This window comes from Rhyacophila brunnea, unplaced genomic scaffold (genome assembly GCF_057557595.1).
Source record: "Rhyacophila brunnea isolate RB1 unplaced genomic scaffold, BYU_Rbru_1.0 scaffold_2, whole genome shotgun sequence".
Lineage (NCBI taxonomy): Eukaryota > Metazoa > Arthropoda > Insecta > Trichoptera > Rhyacophilidae > Rhyacophila > Rhyacophila brunnea.
The window spans coordinates 34,806,976-34,828,397 of NW_028232859.1; the positions used below are offsets into that span (position 1 = coordinate 34,806,976).

A 21,422-nucleotide genomic window follows, 5' to 3' on the forward strand; every position below is an offset into this window, starting at 1 on the left:
CATTTAGCCAGCAACATTTTTCCTTCGTGCGAAGCGTAATAGCTAATTGCCTCTACCACCGTTGCTCTTATCGTAAGTTTTTATATTCACTAATTGGCATTATCTCGCTGTTCTTGAGTGATAAATTTAACATGAAAATATCCTTTAAATAAGTGCTACGCATTTACTTGGTTTAATAGCATTCCCTGTTGTAAAACAGGAATGCCATAATTAGGTTTAAATGAGTGGGAAAGGTATTATATGAATGATGTTTTTATTATCTTGATTTATTTTGATTTTCCTAATAAAATTAAATACAAATATAAAATAGTAATTTAACTAAATAAATGCAATGCTATTTTCATTTTATATTAATATATTATGACAATATAACTGATTATAGATTTACGATAGCTTTATTTATGTTCCCACAAAATGATAATATTATGTTTATATTTGAAGTCTGCGAACATGATTTTATCGGGTTCAGTATTTATGATTAATACAAAACAGACATAAAAGAAGAACAGGAAATGGCAAACGATGTTATGTCAAAACTGCAATCAATTTGAAGAGCAGAAATATTATAAATGGATCTAATGAAATCTCTCTTCATTCTAATTCACATGTGTACCTCAAGACTTATTTATACTATACTAGAAAAATATACATAAAAAACGTATTTTAAATGTGGGTACTGTAAGCGGATAAGCTTTCTAAAGAGAAAAATGGCCCAAATCAATAGTAGTACGGGTTTTTCAATAAAACAATAAATGTTAGAATTTATTATATATCAAAAAAAATGTAAAAAAAAGTTTTATGCCAGTGTAGATATTTATATCTTCAATGAAAAGGGGATATCCGCATAGATTTATTTGAATTCTAGATAAGAGGTGGATTTAAAAAGGTCGCAGAACATTCTTGTAAAATCACCTTTAAAACTGTAGATACGACCTTACCTCGCGCAATTTAAAAAGTCATAAATAAAGTTTTCGGGTTTGCCTAAAACTGTTTAACATATGCTCACACAAGCAATTCAAGACCACTTTTCGACTAACTTTATCATCAAAATGAAAACCAAACGCACAATTAACATAGAAACACAAAGGTTCACTTTCATTCTATTCAGCCTCTCCAGAAAAAAAAAACTTTTCAATTTGACTTCCGAGGTTTCGGGTAAGTGAATATTTATAACATCATTTTAATAAAAATGAGGAAATTAAATGCAAAATACGACCCTTGTAATTCAAGTGAATGGGAGGTCGTATTATTATTTTTTAGTACACCGAAACCTATTCATTTCAATCAATATTTCAATAGAAGTTAAATTCAATTAGGTAGGCTTCAATTCTATGGGAAATATATTTCTTCTGGTAATTCAACATGAATATTTTTGTAAGCATTTTCACGTTTTACAAATTGACCAGTTTAGTAAGTGGAATCATGTTAATCACGTTAATAGTATTAACTCTCAATTATTAGTATATGGTTTTTAATCAAATTTTATGTGTTAGTAGATTAATTGATATATATATATATATCCACGGTACTGGACAAAGTTTAGAATCAATACCTGCAGGAACTGCTGACAGATTGTCTTCTATGCGCCTAGCTCGAGCTTTGCGATTTTTTGGTTCGTTTTTTGGATTCTTTGGCGTGGCCCAGAAAACTTCACCAGGTTAATTCTATTGTTATGGATATTATGCCTAGCAAAAAAGACAATGCGAATTTTCAAAACAACTGATGACATCCACCACTAAGTTAGCAGAGGTTAAGAAAACTGGAGAAGGATTATCAAGAATACCATAATACCAATTACGGTATGATCATGATTTTCAGCCATGAGGGTAACGATAAGGAAGAAGAAGAATAATCTAATGTTTATTTGATAATAAAGATACCTCATAATAAGTAATAGATGTAAATCTATTTGATAGTATACTATTAAAAGAGCATATGGGGCTATACAGAGTGGGGGCTGTATTAATAGTTGTTTACGATAAATAGTTGTTAACTATTCGCCCAACTCGTCGAGTCCTTGCACTGGACAAAAACAATATGTATTTTTGACCAGCCGCGAGACTTAGCCTTGTAACCGCTCTACGCGCAAAGCGAGCGTGGGTGCAATATTACATACAACTACCTACGTACAAATAAAAAAAAATATTACCCAAAAATTCATCTCTTTACGTTCATCGTATTTTTAAATAATATATTTTATAATAACAATGAAATGAAACTGAACTTTTATTGAACATATGTTTTCCCCGAAAAGCTTCCCTTTTCATCTGCCATAACTTTTAAGCTGATAATTAACGTTTTAATATTTTGATATATTATTTTAACAATCGTTAAATTGTTCTAAAAATGGTTACTAGCCCAAAGCCGCTGTCGACATAAATAACTTAAAAATAGTATAACTAACAAGATTTTTGTTTTAAAACCACCATACTATATTTTGATGTACATATTTATAAACTTATCAGAATCATAGTTATTAATGTGATTTTATTTCGTTGATTTTTTGATTAATTTCACCATATTTTAATGAGTATTAAAATGACATTTATTAGTTATAGTATGTATTTCAAATTATTAGTAGTTTAAGTCAAGTTAATTAGTTGTCTTTATATTTATTTTTTTAGTACATATTATGTTTAATTTATTATATTACGGTTGATAACTATTAAAAGAAGAACACTTTTAATAGTTTAATTTAGTTTCCAAATTCTCTCAATGATTTTTTACATTCTTCATTAAGTATGTATACCTTCTTATATTTAAAAACTGGTAGGTACATATATGTACATGCAACAGTAATAGGAGCGAGTTAAATTGATAAGTCAAAACTAATATTTATGATACAAAGTTTAAATTTAGCTTTGTAATTTAGTAACATCAAATATTGTTACTAATAATTTCTTTGGCATAAACGCAATATTCTACGCAAACTAGTTGTCGTTGTTTCCACAAGATAAAAGTGTGTGTCCCTGTTTAGGCATAATCTGTGTGACTTATGCGTTGGAGCTAGCGTCTGTCTTCCTCCAGAGGCACCTTGTAAAGATATATGCGGGGGGCTAAAATGTCTTTTGGTCGATCCACTCTGCCTAGATAGAAACCTTTTATCCTTTCCGAACCTGCATATTTTAGTGGTGTTTGCCTAGAATACGACAAAGTCTTGGATCTCAAATATATGGTGGACGCATAGTATATTTTGCTATGTTTATTAAAATACCAATAATGTATACACAGGTATTACATATCATCATCAATTTGTCCACCACACTTATTGCCATATACTTTTCATACATTTCAGAAACAGAACAATGAAAAGATTGTAAAAGAAAAAACGGAGTATACGAAGTAACAGATTTTTCTAAAAACCTTGAATCAAAATAATATCAAAGAAAAGATAATTCAAGTCATATACCTACATATATGATACGTGATATAATTATTATATTAAGTATCATTTACATATAAATGAAAAAAATTGAAAAATATTAACCAATTATTTCGTCGTAGGGAGGATGCAGCTAGCAAAACTGTAAAGCATATTGGCGCACATCCGACGCTTGCAGGTTTGATTTCCACCCGGTGGCGTATTTTTTTCTAAGATTTTTTCTATTAGGTATATAGCTGAGGTTTTTATCTAGAAATATTAGTATCAAGATTGTTTTAAAACCTAATAAATATATACTTAAATAAAAAAAAATAGTAAAAACTATTCTACATTAAAATTTAAAGGTGGATTTTATAAATTTCTAATGGAAAAATCACTATTAAAATTAAATGTTATTTACATATTATGGCAAATTTAAATTGTTTGCAAAATCTACTTTTTATAATATAATATCGATTTGTTTTTATCGTAGAACTGTATCAGAATATTTTCAAACGTTTCAGTGTTTTAAAAACAAAAATATGTAAAGTATTCAAATTTTTCTGATTTGTACGCTATAACTAATCTATTTTAAAATAATGCTGTAAATATACGTCGAAAGATATCTCTTTTACATTTTTCTGGTTGAATTGATTGCATAAATTTAAGGCAGGGATGATATAATAATGGATGATTCGGCGCTAAATTTAATTGAATTTATATACAATGCTTTTAATTTCTTTTTGTTGAAAAAAGTTTGCTACTGAAACGCAATGGAAAACTCTTGGGAAATGAATATGTTAATGTATTTCTCGCAGATTGATTAAAATTTTTATTTCAAGTAAATTATGTAAATCGTTGCTTGAAAAAATAATTTTAAATCAATCATCAATTACTTGTGTGTTTCATATGTAAAAAAAGTCATATTAAAAAGTACTACATTAAGTTTATATGGATATACAAATTAAGAAAAAAAAATACGGATAATGTAGGATAAAAGATTACCAAATTGTATATTATCATATATTCACTTGCATAAATTAAATACCTATACTTAAGATTGGAATTTTGTATAATAAATTCAAATTTTGAGTTCAGAAATGCAATCAGTTTACTGAAGAGTGGCAACTTCGTTACAAAAGCTTAATAAACTAACTTTTACTAATGAGATTATTTGAAATTCCATTTAATAAAGTTTTATGCGAGCTTTTATTCCATTTCCATATATTAATGTTTATCAAACTTTTGAAAAACGTATATTAAAATAAAACACGTAAAACGGCAAACTTATAAACTTTTTTAAAGCTTCAAAACAAAAGTTGTATATACCTACTCAAGTTAACATTCTAGTCAGCTAATATTATATTTCATCATTGAATATAACAAAACATTTAAACGCAATATTAGTAAATCTATATATTTTTTTCTAATTTTCCATAATAATATGTAACCGTTTGTTTGCAATAATAAAATAATATTCATTAATCAGTAAATTCATAATATGTTAATAATATCAATATTATTTAAACACAGTAACAATTTTAAATTCTAGTACAAAACTTAAATCGATTAGAATTCAAATTCCACCAAGTACCCTCGGTCGATAGTAATTAATAATACCCTTTTATTATTTTCGATTTTTTTTATCCTTAGATAAGTACTGAATGTTACATTCTTCATTATGGAAATATGTAAGTACGTAACTTTGAAAAATCTCCTGCTTATTAGAAAAATCTCACCTTTGAAATAAAATTAAACCTAAAGCACTCACCCGGAAAATGAAAGATATAATATATGATTTAAAGATTTATTTCTATTATGCATGTTTCTAAGGCTTTTTTAAAATTATATTTTTCTACAATTATTAGAAGAGTAGAATTTAAATATGCAAGTTCGAATTAACACCATTTTATATATTTGTATACAACGGCTTAAGTACCTATTTTTAGTTTATTGCTAAAAATCATAAATATGTAGGAATTTAAAAACACCTGAAAATAATCGAGAAATATTATGTTCAGGCTAGAAACAGATATCAGTAAATATTTTGTCATAAAACTAGAATGAATAATTATTATTCAGTTCATATTTTTCTTTTTAAAAGCTTGAAATATAAACATCATTTCTCAGGAGACATTTCTTAGAACCACAAGGTAACATGGCATTTTAAATTAAATTAAGGTCATTGGATACTGCTATACTCATATTAATATTTTTGTATGTATTTCAAAATATGTATTTCAACTAACCTTATTCATGAAAATGTTGATGGTATTTTTTTCTTCATAGTCTTTTTTTGTTTCAAATATCATAGATAATTACAAAAATCTCCAAATTGTTAATATTATGTATATAACTGCTGTTTGCTTTAACGGCCTTTTTAATTATGGTACAATTTCAAGTAGTTAATAAATTGTTGCATTAAGCACTATATATTGTAAAATAAGTATAAAAAATGAGTGTGTTCATTACACACGAAAATGAAAATATTTGGACCGGATGTAGATCAATAACAAATCCTAAACACCTGTATTGTATAATTCGACACTCTTTCTCATTTTGTACAACGAATGAACATCGAACTTCAAATTTGTCCCACCCAATTAGGCATTTATTTTTATAATATAAATGTAATTTTGAAATAAAATAAATGAAATTCCATCTAAAAACTTTTCATTGGAACTAATTCTATGAAAAACGTAGGGATGTGATTCATACGGCATTTCGCTGTACAGCAAACATTTCATTAAAGTAGATCAGCCAGTAATAATATTTGATAAAAAAACAGTTATGTAAACTGGGATTTTAGTAGTAATAAATGCATCATAATTACTTCAGAGTATACATAATAAATAAATCTATCTCCACGATGGCCGAGCGGCTACGCGTCAGACTTATAATGTGGTGAATCTCGGACTGTAATCCCGGGCCTGGTAAAAATTTACATGTTTTCTTTTAATATATTATGTTTGAACCCAGAGTCTGGACCTAATAGGTTGAACAAGTGGCTAACATCCATTTCTCATGAAAACGAAAATGTGTTAATGCAACCTCCACTATGTTGCGGCCCATAATATGATCTACTTAGGATCGGGCATGGCTTAAAAAAAAATAACACGTCGCCGTGATATGTGTTCCGGATGCCATCACAGGCACAGCCTCAAGGATTCCGTAGCCGTAGTCGGTCCACCCTCCCCCTGCAGCGGTGCTAAAAAAGTAATATACTCGCTGCGTGTCTATCATGGCGAGAGTTGGCCATGGACCGAGGGAAGTGGTGCAAAATTGTGCATGCCTTGTGCCCTAATTCTGGGGCGTGTAATAAAAATGTAATAAATGTAAAAAAAATGTAATAAAAATTTATAAAAGATGCTTCAATACATAATTTATTTTGATAATAAAATATATTAATTTATATTTTGATCGTTTTACATAAATAGTATTATAAAATTTAATGTATGTAATTTAACCAATTTAAAACGTATTTCGGTAAAATGGGCATTTAACATCATTATTCTCGTCGTCAGTGATCCGGCATAATTATTCAATTTAACAACCTCGTTGATTTTTCATCCATCCCTTTTACGTATCCCGAGCATCGATATAATCAAAATAATCCCTGATTATGTTAATTGATTATAACAAAACACCGATTGTAAATTGACGGTATTGCTTTAAACGTATATATTTGATGGCAAAATGAAAACAGTAGCAGTAACAACTGCAGAGAATTAATTCGGTAACATCACCCGATTAGTAATTATTCTGAGTACCACGCACTTTGTCCAACTTATTTTGAATAATTGATTGAGCACGCCATTTCAGCCTTACTTATGAAATGTAATATAGAACAATTATAATTATAAACGCATAATGGTATCATTAAAAGTTTCCCAGGATTTTTTTTCCTTTAAGCGTTTTATTTTCTTTTGTTTAGCGTAATTTCGGGTGCAGCTGTGCTTTTCTTCGTAATTATTGATCGTAGCTAATTGTACTGAACAAAGGCAGGAAAATATGTTAGATTTATTCATTATTGTAACCAAAAATCAATTAATAAAACTTTTGAGTGCGTAGGTAATTCTAATGTGAAATTCTATATATTTTTTTTTATATTATCATACTTGTTTTTCCTTCCACCACCCGCTATCTCTCCACATTCGTTATGCAGGAGTATACCGTAGCGTAACGAATATTATGCGAACTTAAAAATAGTGCTGAGAGTATCCCTTTAGTAACTTCTCAAGACATTGGTTGGCGTGCATTAGAATTAGCGTGATTCCTATTTTGATACAATATATTACGGTCAATTCTTGGTGAAAAAAGACCTTCTCGCCCGCCGTTAAATGCAGCAAACTTTTTGAAAGCTGATGAATTTTTCCTCGTGGATACCAAGTTGCAATGGCCAATCAGTCCAACTGAGGGTCGGACCGACCTGAGAAGCTTTTCTTATGCAAGCGACATATGGGAACACTCCCAGACGATGAGATCGGCATCCTGCAATTCGCCACATAGGCAAGTCAGAGACTCTATTATGCCAAGCTGACAGAGTTTGGAGACAAAACCATCGAATCCGGTTAAGAACAATCATATTAACATTTAATAATTATATATATTTTTTTGATTTAACAAAAATGTACAATTAGATTGTCGGCTCAAAATAATTATGAAAATGTTATCTTATCAACTCGCATAAAAACGGCAAGAGAAACCACCAGCTGAGTCCATTGTGTAGTAGGTACACTAATGGTTCTCTCTTCAAATTAAAAATCCCTTAATGACGACATGAGCACGTCATACGTTTCGCAAGCAGAGGCAGTTTCGTAGGTTCTTCCTGGTTTATTCCCAATGGACGTAACTCGACTCACTCAACGAGCTTTTGGACTCATATACCACATCATTACTTTGCTTATCCGTGTGCCACGTGACTCAAATTAAAATTTCGTATTATATGTGGTATCCACTTACACATATGTGGTGTGTTAATTTGATATTTTTTTTCCTTTGAACGTGGTTTGAGTTTTTGAAATCCGGACGGTTATGCGCGTTGGTATTAGTTATAGTATACGTGAAGGGGCTTGGAGACTAACACGTTTCAACTGTAATAATCATGTTATTTTTAACTGCCTGTTATATTCAATCTGTTTTAGCAGGTAATTGAACAAAAATGATTTACCTAATAAAAATTATGTACTACAACATAATTCAAATATTTCCCTTATTCAATGCTACAAGGTAAATCTTATACGAATTTGTGGAAAATAATATAAGTATAGGTTATTAAAAGTACAATTTATTATACATTTAAAATATAAATAATATTTCTTATTTATCCTATGTTTCCCAGCAATATCTCATTTAAGTAATATTTTTATAATAACTACGTATTGATATGTAATTAAATGTACAAAGAAGGAAATTTTTATTGACCGACTTATATCAAAAATTAATATAGTTGTAGACCAACAGAAATTTTAGTTTAAATCATTTTAAGATAATACAAAACTTCTCGTTAAGAGAATACATACTGATTTATACGTCATAATATTATACCAAGTGACTATTTTAATTAATATAAATAACTACATTATGTTGGTTAAATTATACCTACATATTTACTAATCGACTGCTTAATATGCAAACCGGCTAACTAACTCCATTTGGGAAAATTGTTCAGGAAGGAGAATTTTTTTTTATATTAATATAATATTTTAACATAATAATTTAACTATCGAGTTGAATTTTACAATTCCAAGAATACACATGGATTTTTTTACAAAAAAGCTGCACTATTAATTATTGAAACACTATTTTAACTTTCCTTTTATATATAAGTATAAAAAAATATTGAAGAGCGGAGTTGTTCCATTTACAATATTGGAAATATGGCACCTGCAGTTGGGTGTTTTGTGTAAAGAACGATAACGCATGTATGTGTAGGTTTAGGAGTTTGAAGCTTTTTGTGACCATTTAAAACATGCTTAATAACAAAATTCCATCAAAATCTCATTTTTGGTCAAAAGTGCAGTTAGCTGGTTTACAGATTAAGAAGTCGTAATATGATTCTAATTATCTATGAGGCCGATGTTAAAACCCTTTCGTATACTTACAATCGCTTTTCGGACAGAGCTGTGAAAATACCCAAGCTTCGTATAAGTTCAGTTTCGGGTTCGGTTTTAGTGGATTTTTTTGGGTTCTATGTTCTAGAGAGCCATAAATTGATTGAAGATATTTTATTTTAATTTTAAAACTACTTATAACTACTACTAAAATATATATTGTTGTTACAAACTCTTACCAGGCGAAAAATACGGAAGAATAAATTTGCAAATATCCAATCACGTAAAACACGTACGTAAACTAAAACGCACGTATGTACAATACATATTAGATTATAGAAAAATATTATTAACAAAAATAATGTAATACTTATACTAATATAAGATACTATAGTTAAGTGAACAACATGGTTTTTCTTTAACCTTAGAATCGTAATAATTTTTATTTTTAAAGATTAAATTTCATTACACATATATATACCTACATATTGTATTTATATATTATTAATCTACACATTTTTGGTCTGATATGCTTAACTGTATATAGTGTATAATATCTAATAAAACATTAATTAAGCGATTCATTTTTTGCAATATGTCATGGTTGTTGAATTTTCTCACATGTTTGTTGCTACTTTCGGAGGGATCCAAATTCTTCACTTTAAACCTTTTTTGTTTGTTTTAATGTTAATTAACTTTAAAACATTTCATTATTAATATAAAAATAAACGTATTTTTTCATGCATTATAATTTTTAATGGGTAATTTATACATGTAAACATTTTTCGTTTTATTTTTATATAAAATTATGTGTATGAACACAATATTTTTTTTTTTCACTCATACTTTTATTATTGGCTGTTGGTATATATTTTTTTTATGTAAATCTACTTATTTGTATGACACTGTATATTATACTGTTAATTTATATACCATGACCACAATTTACTTGGCGGAAATAGGAATAATATAATTTTTTGTTCATTTTCCAGAATTTTCCAAACAGTTGTAAATTTTTTTTTTAAATAGTCTGCCTCGAATCAGAATGAAGAGATTTTTTTGTTTTCATTCAAAAATTATTTTTACTTCTTCAGGCCTGTTTTCCTATCACAAATAAAAATATTTTTATTTTATTTCTTGACTTCTCTAAAATTCCATTCTCCCCTCCCAAATATACCATCTATAATAAGATGTTGAAGACTTTTAGAAGTACGATTTTGAAAATAAAGATCAAAACTGGTGTGTGCTTTGTTCAATAAATAAATTAATCTGACTTTTCATTGATTTCAGCTCATAATGGAGGTGAATGGGCAGGTGGCGCTATTTCGCGATCTGCTAATTCACATAGGACAGTCCCGAGACTCCCCGGAGCTTCGAGAAAGGATCAGGAAACTGCGTCGGTCCTGCGTCGAGTCCTGTCAACACACCAGCCAGCTCATCCTGCCAAACTTAAGAAGGTAAATTTTATAAATTACTGAAATAACTGGTGTATTTATTGACTTACTCTCATTATATATTCTTGTAAGCACCGGTATTTTGTATTACTACGCAAGGTTCTACTTTTCAAAGTGAATTTTCAGAAAACATACCTAACACATTGTGTTGTGGGTCTACTGCCAACATGACCACTAGACGTTGTAATTAAATTCAAATTCAAATTTTCAACCCACTCACCCCCGCACACACCTCACAAGCCTACTGTCTCAACGACTTATTGCATGTGATGTGTGTGCGAGGTCAAATCACAAAGTCATCCTTTTTACGATTACTTAATAAACTCACATGATAGACCATTATTTTAAACATTTTAACAACTGTAAAGTCAAATTACTCAAAACTAGTATTCTCCAGTTAGTGTGTTCTGCCAGAACAGAGACGATACACTAATCTTATTAATTCATTGATGCATACCTCCCAACACACAACCCATATATTATGGTTTGCCATATCATTGATAGCGGCTTACTGACTCAATAAAATAATATTCCAAAAACATCAAGCATATGTGTCATAATAATTAGCTAAATTAGTGAATCGGTGAATCGTGGTATCATGATTATATTCGTTATTATAATAACTTTTAAAGTTTATGGTACTGCAACAAATACCATTGAAATACTCTGTAGTGTGTAGTGTATAATAATTGTAGTCCCTTCGTTATAGTTCAGGCGCTATTAGCAGCTCTAACAGATACAACAATATAATATGGGAGAGAATTAATTATTATTTTACCTGACATTTGTACACCTCTCTAATATTTTGGATGTTTTCTTAAGTACTAATGATGTAATACAATGGTTGATTTATAATTTCTCACTAGCGAATATAGGTAGCCATATATTTTATTTAAAAATAACTAAACAGGTATGATTAAATTCAAAACTATATACTAGAAAATATTTTCACACTATTATTTATAATTAATGCCATGATATTCGTAGCGAATGTCTGAAACAGATTGCGTATGTATCGATCGGTGAAATTCCTATGTTTTGACAGCGAATTAAATATTAATCAATCTACCAATGCAACCTGTTATATTCAAGTATCTTCAGTCTACAGTCTACATAATAACAAATTTATTGGGTAACTACCCAAGTTCTTTTAAAATTATATAATCGGATAAATAAATCCATTAGGTTAAAATTACATTTTTCTTAGACCATTTTAACGGATACGCATAATATGAAAAAACTAATTCAAGTTACAAATCCCATTTATTAAACTTTAAAAGTTATCGAAACAATTACGTTAGTGCGTAGTATTTTTGAATATGGGTATATTATCTGGGGTCCTTCTAAAGTTTTTTATACGCTTATTTTAGAGCGCGTCCAGAAGAAATTCTTTCGATGTCTTTATTTTAAGACATAATATAGTTCATCTCCTTTCATTAATTAATCTCCGACTGCCTTTCTACAAAGGCATGCTCACGTTTCACTATCTTGAAATGGTTTACAATCCCGGCGTCTATATACGCCTGTCAATTACCTACGTGGTCGCAGCAGCCATGGCCTATTCTGGGTCAGAACTGTTTCCTCAAGTCACGGCTATCAGATACCATTATCGAAGGGTGCAAGACTAGTTAATGCGCTCCCCAAATACATAGACATGTTCTGTGATGTGCTGTGTATTTTTTTTTTGAAACTTTATTTTTCTGTATAAAATTGTTTTTATTTTTTCTTCTTCTCTCTTGTGAGGGTATCTATTTGTTATAATGTAAATTTCATATTGTGAGCATCCTGAGTTGTAATTTTTTTGTGTCCACAATATTTTTTTTGTTAAATTATTCAATTAATTAAATAAATTACTTAGGTACCTTTACAATGCAAACTATATCACTAAAAGTGAAAGAATTTTAGCTCCTCTTGATTTGGTTTAAATATTTCTAGATATAGAAAGTCATACAATTTTATTTTAATAAAAAATATCATAATATTATATGTAAAATATAATTCCTGCGCATATTTTAGTATGTGATTAATACCCTTTAGTACACTGTATGTATTTTTTATTAGCTGAACCGTTTTAATGAATGTTACTAAGTCAGCTTATGAACTAAACATGTAGAGAAATATTCAGAAAATCCTTCCCAACACAATATCGGCACCCTTAAATTTTCAGCTTTGTTTGTTTTTAGTGATTGAGTGTTGTACATTAATAATCCGCCTTTTCTCTACAAGAGATAGGTAGATACCTATTGTGAGGAATGATTTTCCTTCAGGCTTTTTTAACAATGTAAAAATACAAACCATTAAAAAGTGAACGTAGGTACTTCAAAGAAATACCTGTTTAATCTATTTTTAAGGAAACATCCTTTGTATTTCTATTTCTGGAAGATTGTCTGTTTCTTTATTTTTTTATTTATAAAATTAAGTTATTTAAATTCACATATTTATTAAACACAATCTTTTTTATATATTACACAAAAAACAAAACAAGTAGGCGAGTGGACAATCGCTGGACAAATGCCGCAATACAGTGGTACCCAAGTGGCACTAAATGCCTACAGGGACGGACTAAAACCCGTTGGATAAACGAGCTCATGAAGGTTGGTGTATGTACGTGGCAGCTAAGAACTAGGGACTGACAAGGGTGGAGAGAGCTAGGGAAGTCCATTAAGCAGTAGATTGACCCCGACTGATTACGATGACATTTTGTTTTTGTTTTTATTATGCTACATAGTCTCAGCTGAGGCTTATTTTGCTGTACATTAATTTTATTTATACATTGTTATTACATTTACATAAGATTAATGATTATAAATACAAATAAAAAAAAAATCGTATTATTACTGTCGTTTTATAAAGTTTTATACTTGCAGGTTACATTCTTTCAAAAACATTTGGATACACAAAAACACTTTGTTGTTTGGCTGAGCTATAAACATCTTAACGTTAAGTGGTAATTGATAATTTTGACTTCTTAAATTTTCAAATAGCATTCGTCTTTGATTTTAATACAATATTCAGTTGGTATACGATGCCGGTGTGTATGTATTTTAAAAAATCTCACCATTATGCTCATTTAATAATATTATGCAAGAAAATATTACACTTTTAATAATCCATCATTATCATGTGATAATATTTACGCTACATAATAGTATATTCATAAATAATTACCACCCTCTATAAGTACTTTTGGACATAATTCACGAGATTTTCACGTTAGCGGCTTATTGTGGAGTAATCGGCATTATGTTCCGCGATAAAGTTTCTGTGAAAGGATTGATGGTAATCGATGATAAAATCATAAACGCAAATAGATATTTATATTATTATTATTTTTTATAAGAATTAAGAATTCAATACAGTTTTTATTGGAAGTACACTGTTTAAAAACATCAGTACTATAATATGTTATGTACGTATTAGAAAAATCGTAGAAAAAGTTTTTGGAGGAATGACATTCGAATGCACATCTGTCAGTTTCCGGATGTTTGTTGAAACCAATATATTTTCAAAAAAGAATTTTATATTCCTACGTTTTAATAAAATCAAAAATAATAACAATTATTGAAATATTATCAAGTGCAAGGATGTCATTATTCCAGACGCCAACTATAAATCATGTTAGAAGTAGCATTACATCGATTTAAATTATTATGAAAAAAAATTGTGGCTAATACCTAGCGGAATTAGAAACAACTCAGATATGTATTGTAATTATTTTTAATCATTAGCAAGAATGATAGTTGAATCGCTCCTCTAATAATGGGAGTCATATCACGGAAAGTGATAGATGGAAGATCAAATCCCACAATATTCATTTTTTATAGGGTATATTTTTGAAGTTTTTAAAAAATAATGTGTATTATTTTTATTTTTAAAATATCATTTAGTTTCTGTTTATCGCGTGTTGAAAATAATAATCATTATATTATATTCAGATAAATTTACTCAACTTAATCACAGTGTACTCGTATTCATTCAATTCTCAATTATATCTCAATTATTTTAATCGGAAAAAAAAATAAAAAAATAATGTGTAATAACTCTCTTAACAAAAATACGACGATTTGCCAATCAGATAAATTTACTACCACATTATGAAAGCATTAATTATATTTTACCACATGTTGTTTTATTGCGATTGCTTTTATAAACCCTGGCTATAAACTATAATTAACTTGTAATTTAGAACCATAAAAGTCAGCTCATAATTGATAGAAGTGTTATGAATGATAACATGAGAAATCACCACACTTGTGTATTTTCTCAGTTAATTCTTTACTTTTATTTAGCGAGGAAATTCTTGTCTTCTGCTAAAAGTGTTTTCATTTCCGCTCTCTGCTACTTCACAGCTTGTTTCTTGTAAATTTAAATAATCGTGAACATTGCTTTACGACTCTCAGCAGTTTTACTGGTTAAATACAAGGAAATTTTCATCAGCAATAATATTTTACGTTAAATATTTTGATCCGGTATAAGTATTGTGTTCTGCTCAGATTCTAATTTATGATTATTAAGAGCATAAGGACAAAGGCTATTATAATTTATTCATAACAATTTAGTACGCATAGTTTAAATTTATAACGATACAATAACGTATTACATTTAATTTGGAACAACCTCATAAATATATCTACATATTAGAAAAATGGTAGAAAAAACTGTGTTGAAATCCCATTCGGTGCAAAAAATTACGATGCTTCTGTTGTTATTGCAAAACATAATATACGTTCAATAAACAATTTTGTATTCTCAAATATTGTCTGTGATATTACAGAAACAAATCTAATTTAATTAAACAAGTATTATTACATTATTATATTTTGTTGCAACTTTTCCACATTTATAAAATTTTAAGACCGGTTTCGTATTAAAACATTATCAATTGGGAATGGAATAAAACTTGGTTTTTGTTACACAAAACCAGTTATCGGCTCAGTAAGGGAGCCACAATATATTAACATTTGACATATCATTCAATATTTTAATACTGTAATGAGCTTAGTTCTAAATTTAAAGACCGAAAGATTTATGATGGTACCTATATCTATATAAATAAACATATAACAAACATTATACAAAATTATGTTGTTAATTATTTTAATCTTTCCAACAAGAAATAACGGTAAAGATAATTAATATTTTTATGTGTATTTAAGATATGGTAAATATTTCGTATTCTTCATATTCTTTGCTTCATTGATGAGGATGGTGATCACTAAAATTACAGGCGTTTCCAACATTCTCCTTCCATCTGGAGTAATCCTACGCTGATCTTCTTGCTTCAATAATTTTTAATTCGGTCAACCTCTTGACAATGTTGTTCTATCTGGATCTACTTCCTTCAACGTAACCAGAGATTATCCTTCTATCCAGGATGAATAAATATTTTCTTATTATATAAGCGAATAATTTGAAAATACTTCTTCAATACTGAGATCTTCCAGTATAGAAACATTTGTGTGTTTGGCCGTCCATGGAATGCAGACTATCTTTCGCTAACACCACTTTTCAAACAGATCAATTCTCTTCAAGTACAGATTTCAAAATATCAGTAGGTATTTTAAAGTTTTTTGTAATACTGTAATTTTTCCATATAATAGACGACTCGCAGCGTTCTTAGACATCGCAATTCTGTATATTAGATACTAGAAAAAAACTACATAGCCATTTTTGATGGAAATTAATAGTCGATAATATAAAAACTAATATCCTCAATAGGTATTTTTAACCATTTTTAGTATTTTTCAAATTCGTTGTAGAAACCTATACGAAATTATTAAAATCATTGATCTCTTACATTTTTTTACGCATATAAGTTATCTAACATTTTGTGTGTTAACATTTTACAACAATTGATCTCTGAAGTTTTTCTATACATACTGCAATACGGTAAACAGTTGAAACGTTTGAGTGGAAAGAAAAACAGAAATTTTCTTTATTTCGAAGGAATTTCCGTCATTAAATAACTTCAACCGAAATAAAACAAACACGTTGAATGACAGGAACACTTAATTCCGCTTGACGGAAATAATGTGTTGCGAACTTTTCGGGAAAATAAAAAAAGCATTTCTCGGAGAATTTTTGTTGGTGAATCAGTGGCGGAAAACATGCTTGATCGAACAATAAATACGTGAGTTCTGTCAACTTTACAAATTGCTTGAATTAATACCCAGTAAATTAATTTATTTATATATATGTACATACATCAATCATTATGAACGTTATTTTTTATCATAGGTAAAAAACACAATTAGTAGGCATTTATGAAAATAAAAAAAACATCCACAGTGTACACTAAGTGCTTATTAAAATTTAACTGTCTGTCCGTTTACGTTTCTTGGTATACATTTAATATATTATAATATTTATCTCTATAACTCAAAATATCCCGAAGTTAATAAAATAAAATTTCTCAAAAGTGACGATTATGACGTATTTTCAGTGATGAGTTGTGTGAAGTGACGGTAGAAAGAAAAAAATCAAATCGATTCAGTTTTTTGTCCATTCTGCAAATAATATTTCATGCAGATGAAATGTCGGACTATCGCTACTATACCATACAATACGGGTCTAGGACGATTTGGCGCCGGGACAACTGGACGCCATGCAATTCGAAATTAAATAGACATTAGGTACCTACCTACTTATAGGTACTGTTTAAAAAATATTTAATATTATTATTTATATTTAAATTATCATATTGTGATTTAATAGTTGGTGAGAATTTAAATATGCACACGTAAATAATGATTTAACCGTGCAAATGTTTAAGTTCCAACGAAATAAGAGTTTTTTTTTTGATATAAAGCCTTAGGCATGGTAATTCTTAATTCGCAATAAAAACAAACATTATGTTAAGAGTAAAATGAATTAAAACTACTAAGTAGTAGATAGAAACTGATTAAAATTCCTCTTCTATGTTCTGTATACGTATCTACAACAGTGCGGCGTCCAATTGTCCTGGCGTACAGTTGTCCCATTCCCTACAATACATACGTATATTAATGGTAGGTACTGAAACAAAGTTATTTTTGTTAATTCTTCTTTAATTCAGTCATTGTACGTTGACAGCTGTTTCGGACGATAACAGTTAGCTTATAGTTGACCGTTCCGACGATTTAGGGTTTAAAGCCAGAAATAATTACCTAATAGTTCCTTCCAAAACAAACCGCCCTGCACCACACTTGGTCCTAATTGAGCGTATTACGTGGCTCTGACGGTGGAGTGAAAGCATCAGCGGTTGTGTATGCATGGGTTTATCTCAAAAGTAGATTCCCAAGACTGAAGTCACCACGCACTCAAGTGTGCTTTGACTGAGTTTACTGAGATATAATTTAATCAAAGTACCCATGGGAGAGAGGAGTACGGAGAATTAAGAAAAACAAATGATTATAATTAATTTACATATAGCATGTAAAGACAAAGCTACGGACATCGGTGGTTCAGTGGTAGAATGTTCGCTTGCCAGAAACAACTGTCACCGTTCACTCAATTAAAAAAAGAGTTAACAAAAATAAATTTGTTTCAAAAACATTCTAATGGAGTTTTAACACCTAATAAACATCAGTTAATATAATATATAAATATATTATTTCTGAAAACCTTAAGAGCATACTTCTGTGAAACGGCAAATAATTTTCAACTATAGGTGCGACGAAATTTTGGACGCTCTGCCAATCGGAGAGCGAGAGTCGAGCTGTGAACACGTCAATTTTTTTTGTGATGGCGTCGGGGGAATTAATTATTAAATCGTGTAAAGATGACTAAAAAACGCTACCCATTTATTTGAAAAAGAAAACATGTCAATGAATATATTATTATTATTACTAATAGAACAATAAACATAACATTAAATGGTCGCATGTTTAACTTTTATTGACAAATTATGTTTTGTTTTGTACGCGTCGTTTGCAAAATCTTCACGTCGCGTAGTCACGATCGTTTTAGACTGTGCCCCAGCTAAAAAAAAGCGCAGTGATTAATATTCAGGCTCTGAATTAGATTAAACGCCGTGTTTGGTTTTTATTTGTTATCTAAAAATACTATCACATTTGTCTTTTCTTTATTTTTTGATGGCGCTACATTATGCTGGAGATATCCCAGAAAGGACTTCCCGAAACCCATTTATGAAAAATTAGTCTAATTTGACTATCTTATTTCTATTTACGTCAAGCTTAGTTAATAAGAGATATTCCCTACGAATACTTCTATTAAACCATTTTATCAATATCTTTTCCGTCTCCGCACCTACTCTAATATTGTACATATTATAACAGTTGAACAAGTCGAATCTTTGTTTATAACTGGACAATTCTGGACTTCAAGATTGGTATGGGTAAAAATGGTCAATTTGCGGAGCATATTCTCTGATCTACTTCTTCGACTTACATTTTTTTAAATGTAATATTGGAGCCTAGGTAAAGCGGCCGACAACCTCGAACTTGTAATTTCCGATCTGACCAACCCGTCTCTGGCTTCATCGGCTTACGACCGTATTTTCATTTACTCGCAGGCCGATCTCCAAATTTGCCAATTGGAGTGCGTCGAATACTTCCGTAATATCTATCTATTATTTTAAAAGACTATAATGAGACATGAACATGTAAGAAAAGACATCTACTATTAGAAGGTAGAAAAGAAAAATAAAGATAGATTATTATAAATAATTACAAATACTTTATATTATTAAGTATATTGAATTATACACATATGAATTATAGAACAATTTCTTACAAAATGCAATTTGATTTTTTTTAAATCGTTAAATATTACTGTTATTATAAGTGGGTACTTACCCTATTTTGCTCGAGTGTGATTTATGTAAGTATTTGATATTGAATTTGTGTGAGTTTTTATTTCTTTCTTTCTTTAAAATTATTTTTGTTTATTTTGAGATAGGTACGAGGGTGGGTCAATAAGTCCTTAGAAAAGCCGACAGGTGGCGCGACTAGTACTGCAAGCGGTTTGTTTTCATGCAGCGGCACTACCGATTCAGTATGCTGCGAAGTTTCAATCAGATTGGTCGGGTTGTTGTGTGTTTCTCGGACATTTAAAAAAAAAATTTGCTTGTGGAAAATGGAAAAATGGAAAATGGAGAAAATTGAGTTTAGAGTTGTTATTAAAAATTTTAATATAAAAGGGTTAACAGCAAAGGAAATAAAAAATGAGTTGGATTTAGTTCACGGCATATCTGCTCCTTCACTTGCAACTATTTATAACTGGTTAAATGAATTTAAACGTGGTCGTACATCAACAAAGGCTGAACCACGCTCAGGACGTCCTGTAGAGGTGACTACACCAGAAATGATCAATAAAATCCACGATATGGTGTTAAGTGACCGAAGATTAAAGTTGAGTGAGATAATTGAGGTTACAGGGATCTCAAAAGGTAGCGTCATTTCTATTTTACATGACAAATTGGGCATGAAAAATATTTCTGCAAGATGGGTGCCGCGTTTGCTCACAGTCGACAATAAACGCAGTAGGGTGGTGGCCTCTAAAGCCCTGTTGTCGCTCATGCAACGCAATCCGGATGAATTTTTTCGTCGCTTTGTGACTGTAGATGAAACATGGATACACCACTATACTCCCGAGACGAAAGAACAGTCAAAGCAGTGGATTGCGAAGGCAAACCATGTCCAAAGAAGGCGAAAACCGTAAAATCAGCTGGTAAGGTTATGGCTACTGTATTTTGGGATGCACGTGAAATTATTTTCGTTGACTATTTGGAAAAAGGAAAAACAATAACAGGGGATTATTATGCATCTTTATTGGACCAGCTAAAAAACAAAATTGAAGAAAAACGGCCTCATTTAAACAGGAAAAAAATCCTCTTTCATCAGGACAATGCCCGTGTTCACACATGTTTACGATCAATGGCTAAAATTGAAGAATTGAAGTTCGAATTGGTCGACCACCCACCGTATTCGCCAGATTTAGCCCCCAGTGACTTTTTCCTTTTCCCAAACTTAAAAAAATGGCTAAGTGGACAACGTTTTTTTTCAAATGAAGAAGTCATCGATCGGACAAATGCTTATTTTGAGGACCTTCCGAAAACTTATTTTTCTGACGGTTTAAAAAAAATTGAGAAACATCTAACCAAGTGTATTGAGCTCCAAGGAAATTATGTTGAGAAATAAAAAAAAAATACAAAAAAAAAACCTGTTTTAATGCTTTTTTCTAAGGAATTATTGACCCACCCTCGTATCATTAATTATCTCGAAAACCAAATCAACGGAACTTTTCTCGGAAAACCGACCATGAGTAATCCCATGCTTCATCATTGTTAAAAAGTTAGTTTCTTGGAATCAGGCTGCATACTTCACGATTGGAGCAGCAAAAGAAGATCTTCGGGACCTGTTGATATATTGATATCAAATTAGTATCAACAAATGCATTCTATAAGTTGTGGTAGTTTGAATAATCTGTTATTCTTTAGTTATAGCCACACAAATATAATCAAACAGGCACTCTAATTGTATTAATAATTAGTAGGTATAGTGTTAATATTTGTTTATTATAAAAAAAATCAAATACGATACCTATATAATAATT

At 30.0% G+C, this 21,422-nt stretch overlaps 1 protein-coding gene across 1 annotated transcript in view; it reads left to right on the forward strand.

The window, feature by feature from the left end:
• The window catches only part of LOC147072228 (uncharacterized), a 263,725-nt gene that overhangs the window by 165,059 nt on the left and 77,244 nt on the right, over positions 1-21,422 (forward strand). The window contains exon 2 of the mRNA XM_085947356.1: positions 10,705-10,871. Within this exon, the coding sequence (XP_085803482.1) occupies positions 10,705-10,871 (167 nt within the window). The remainder of the gene's footprint in view (positions 1-10,704; positions 10,872-21,422) is intronic.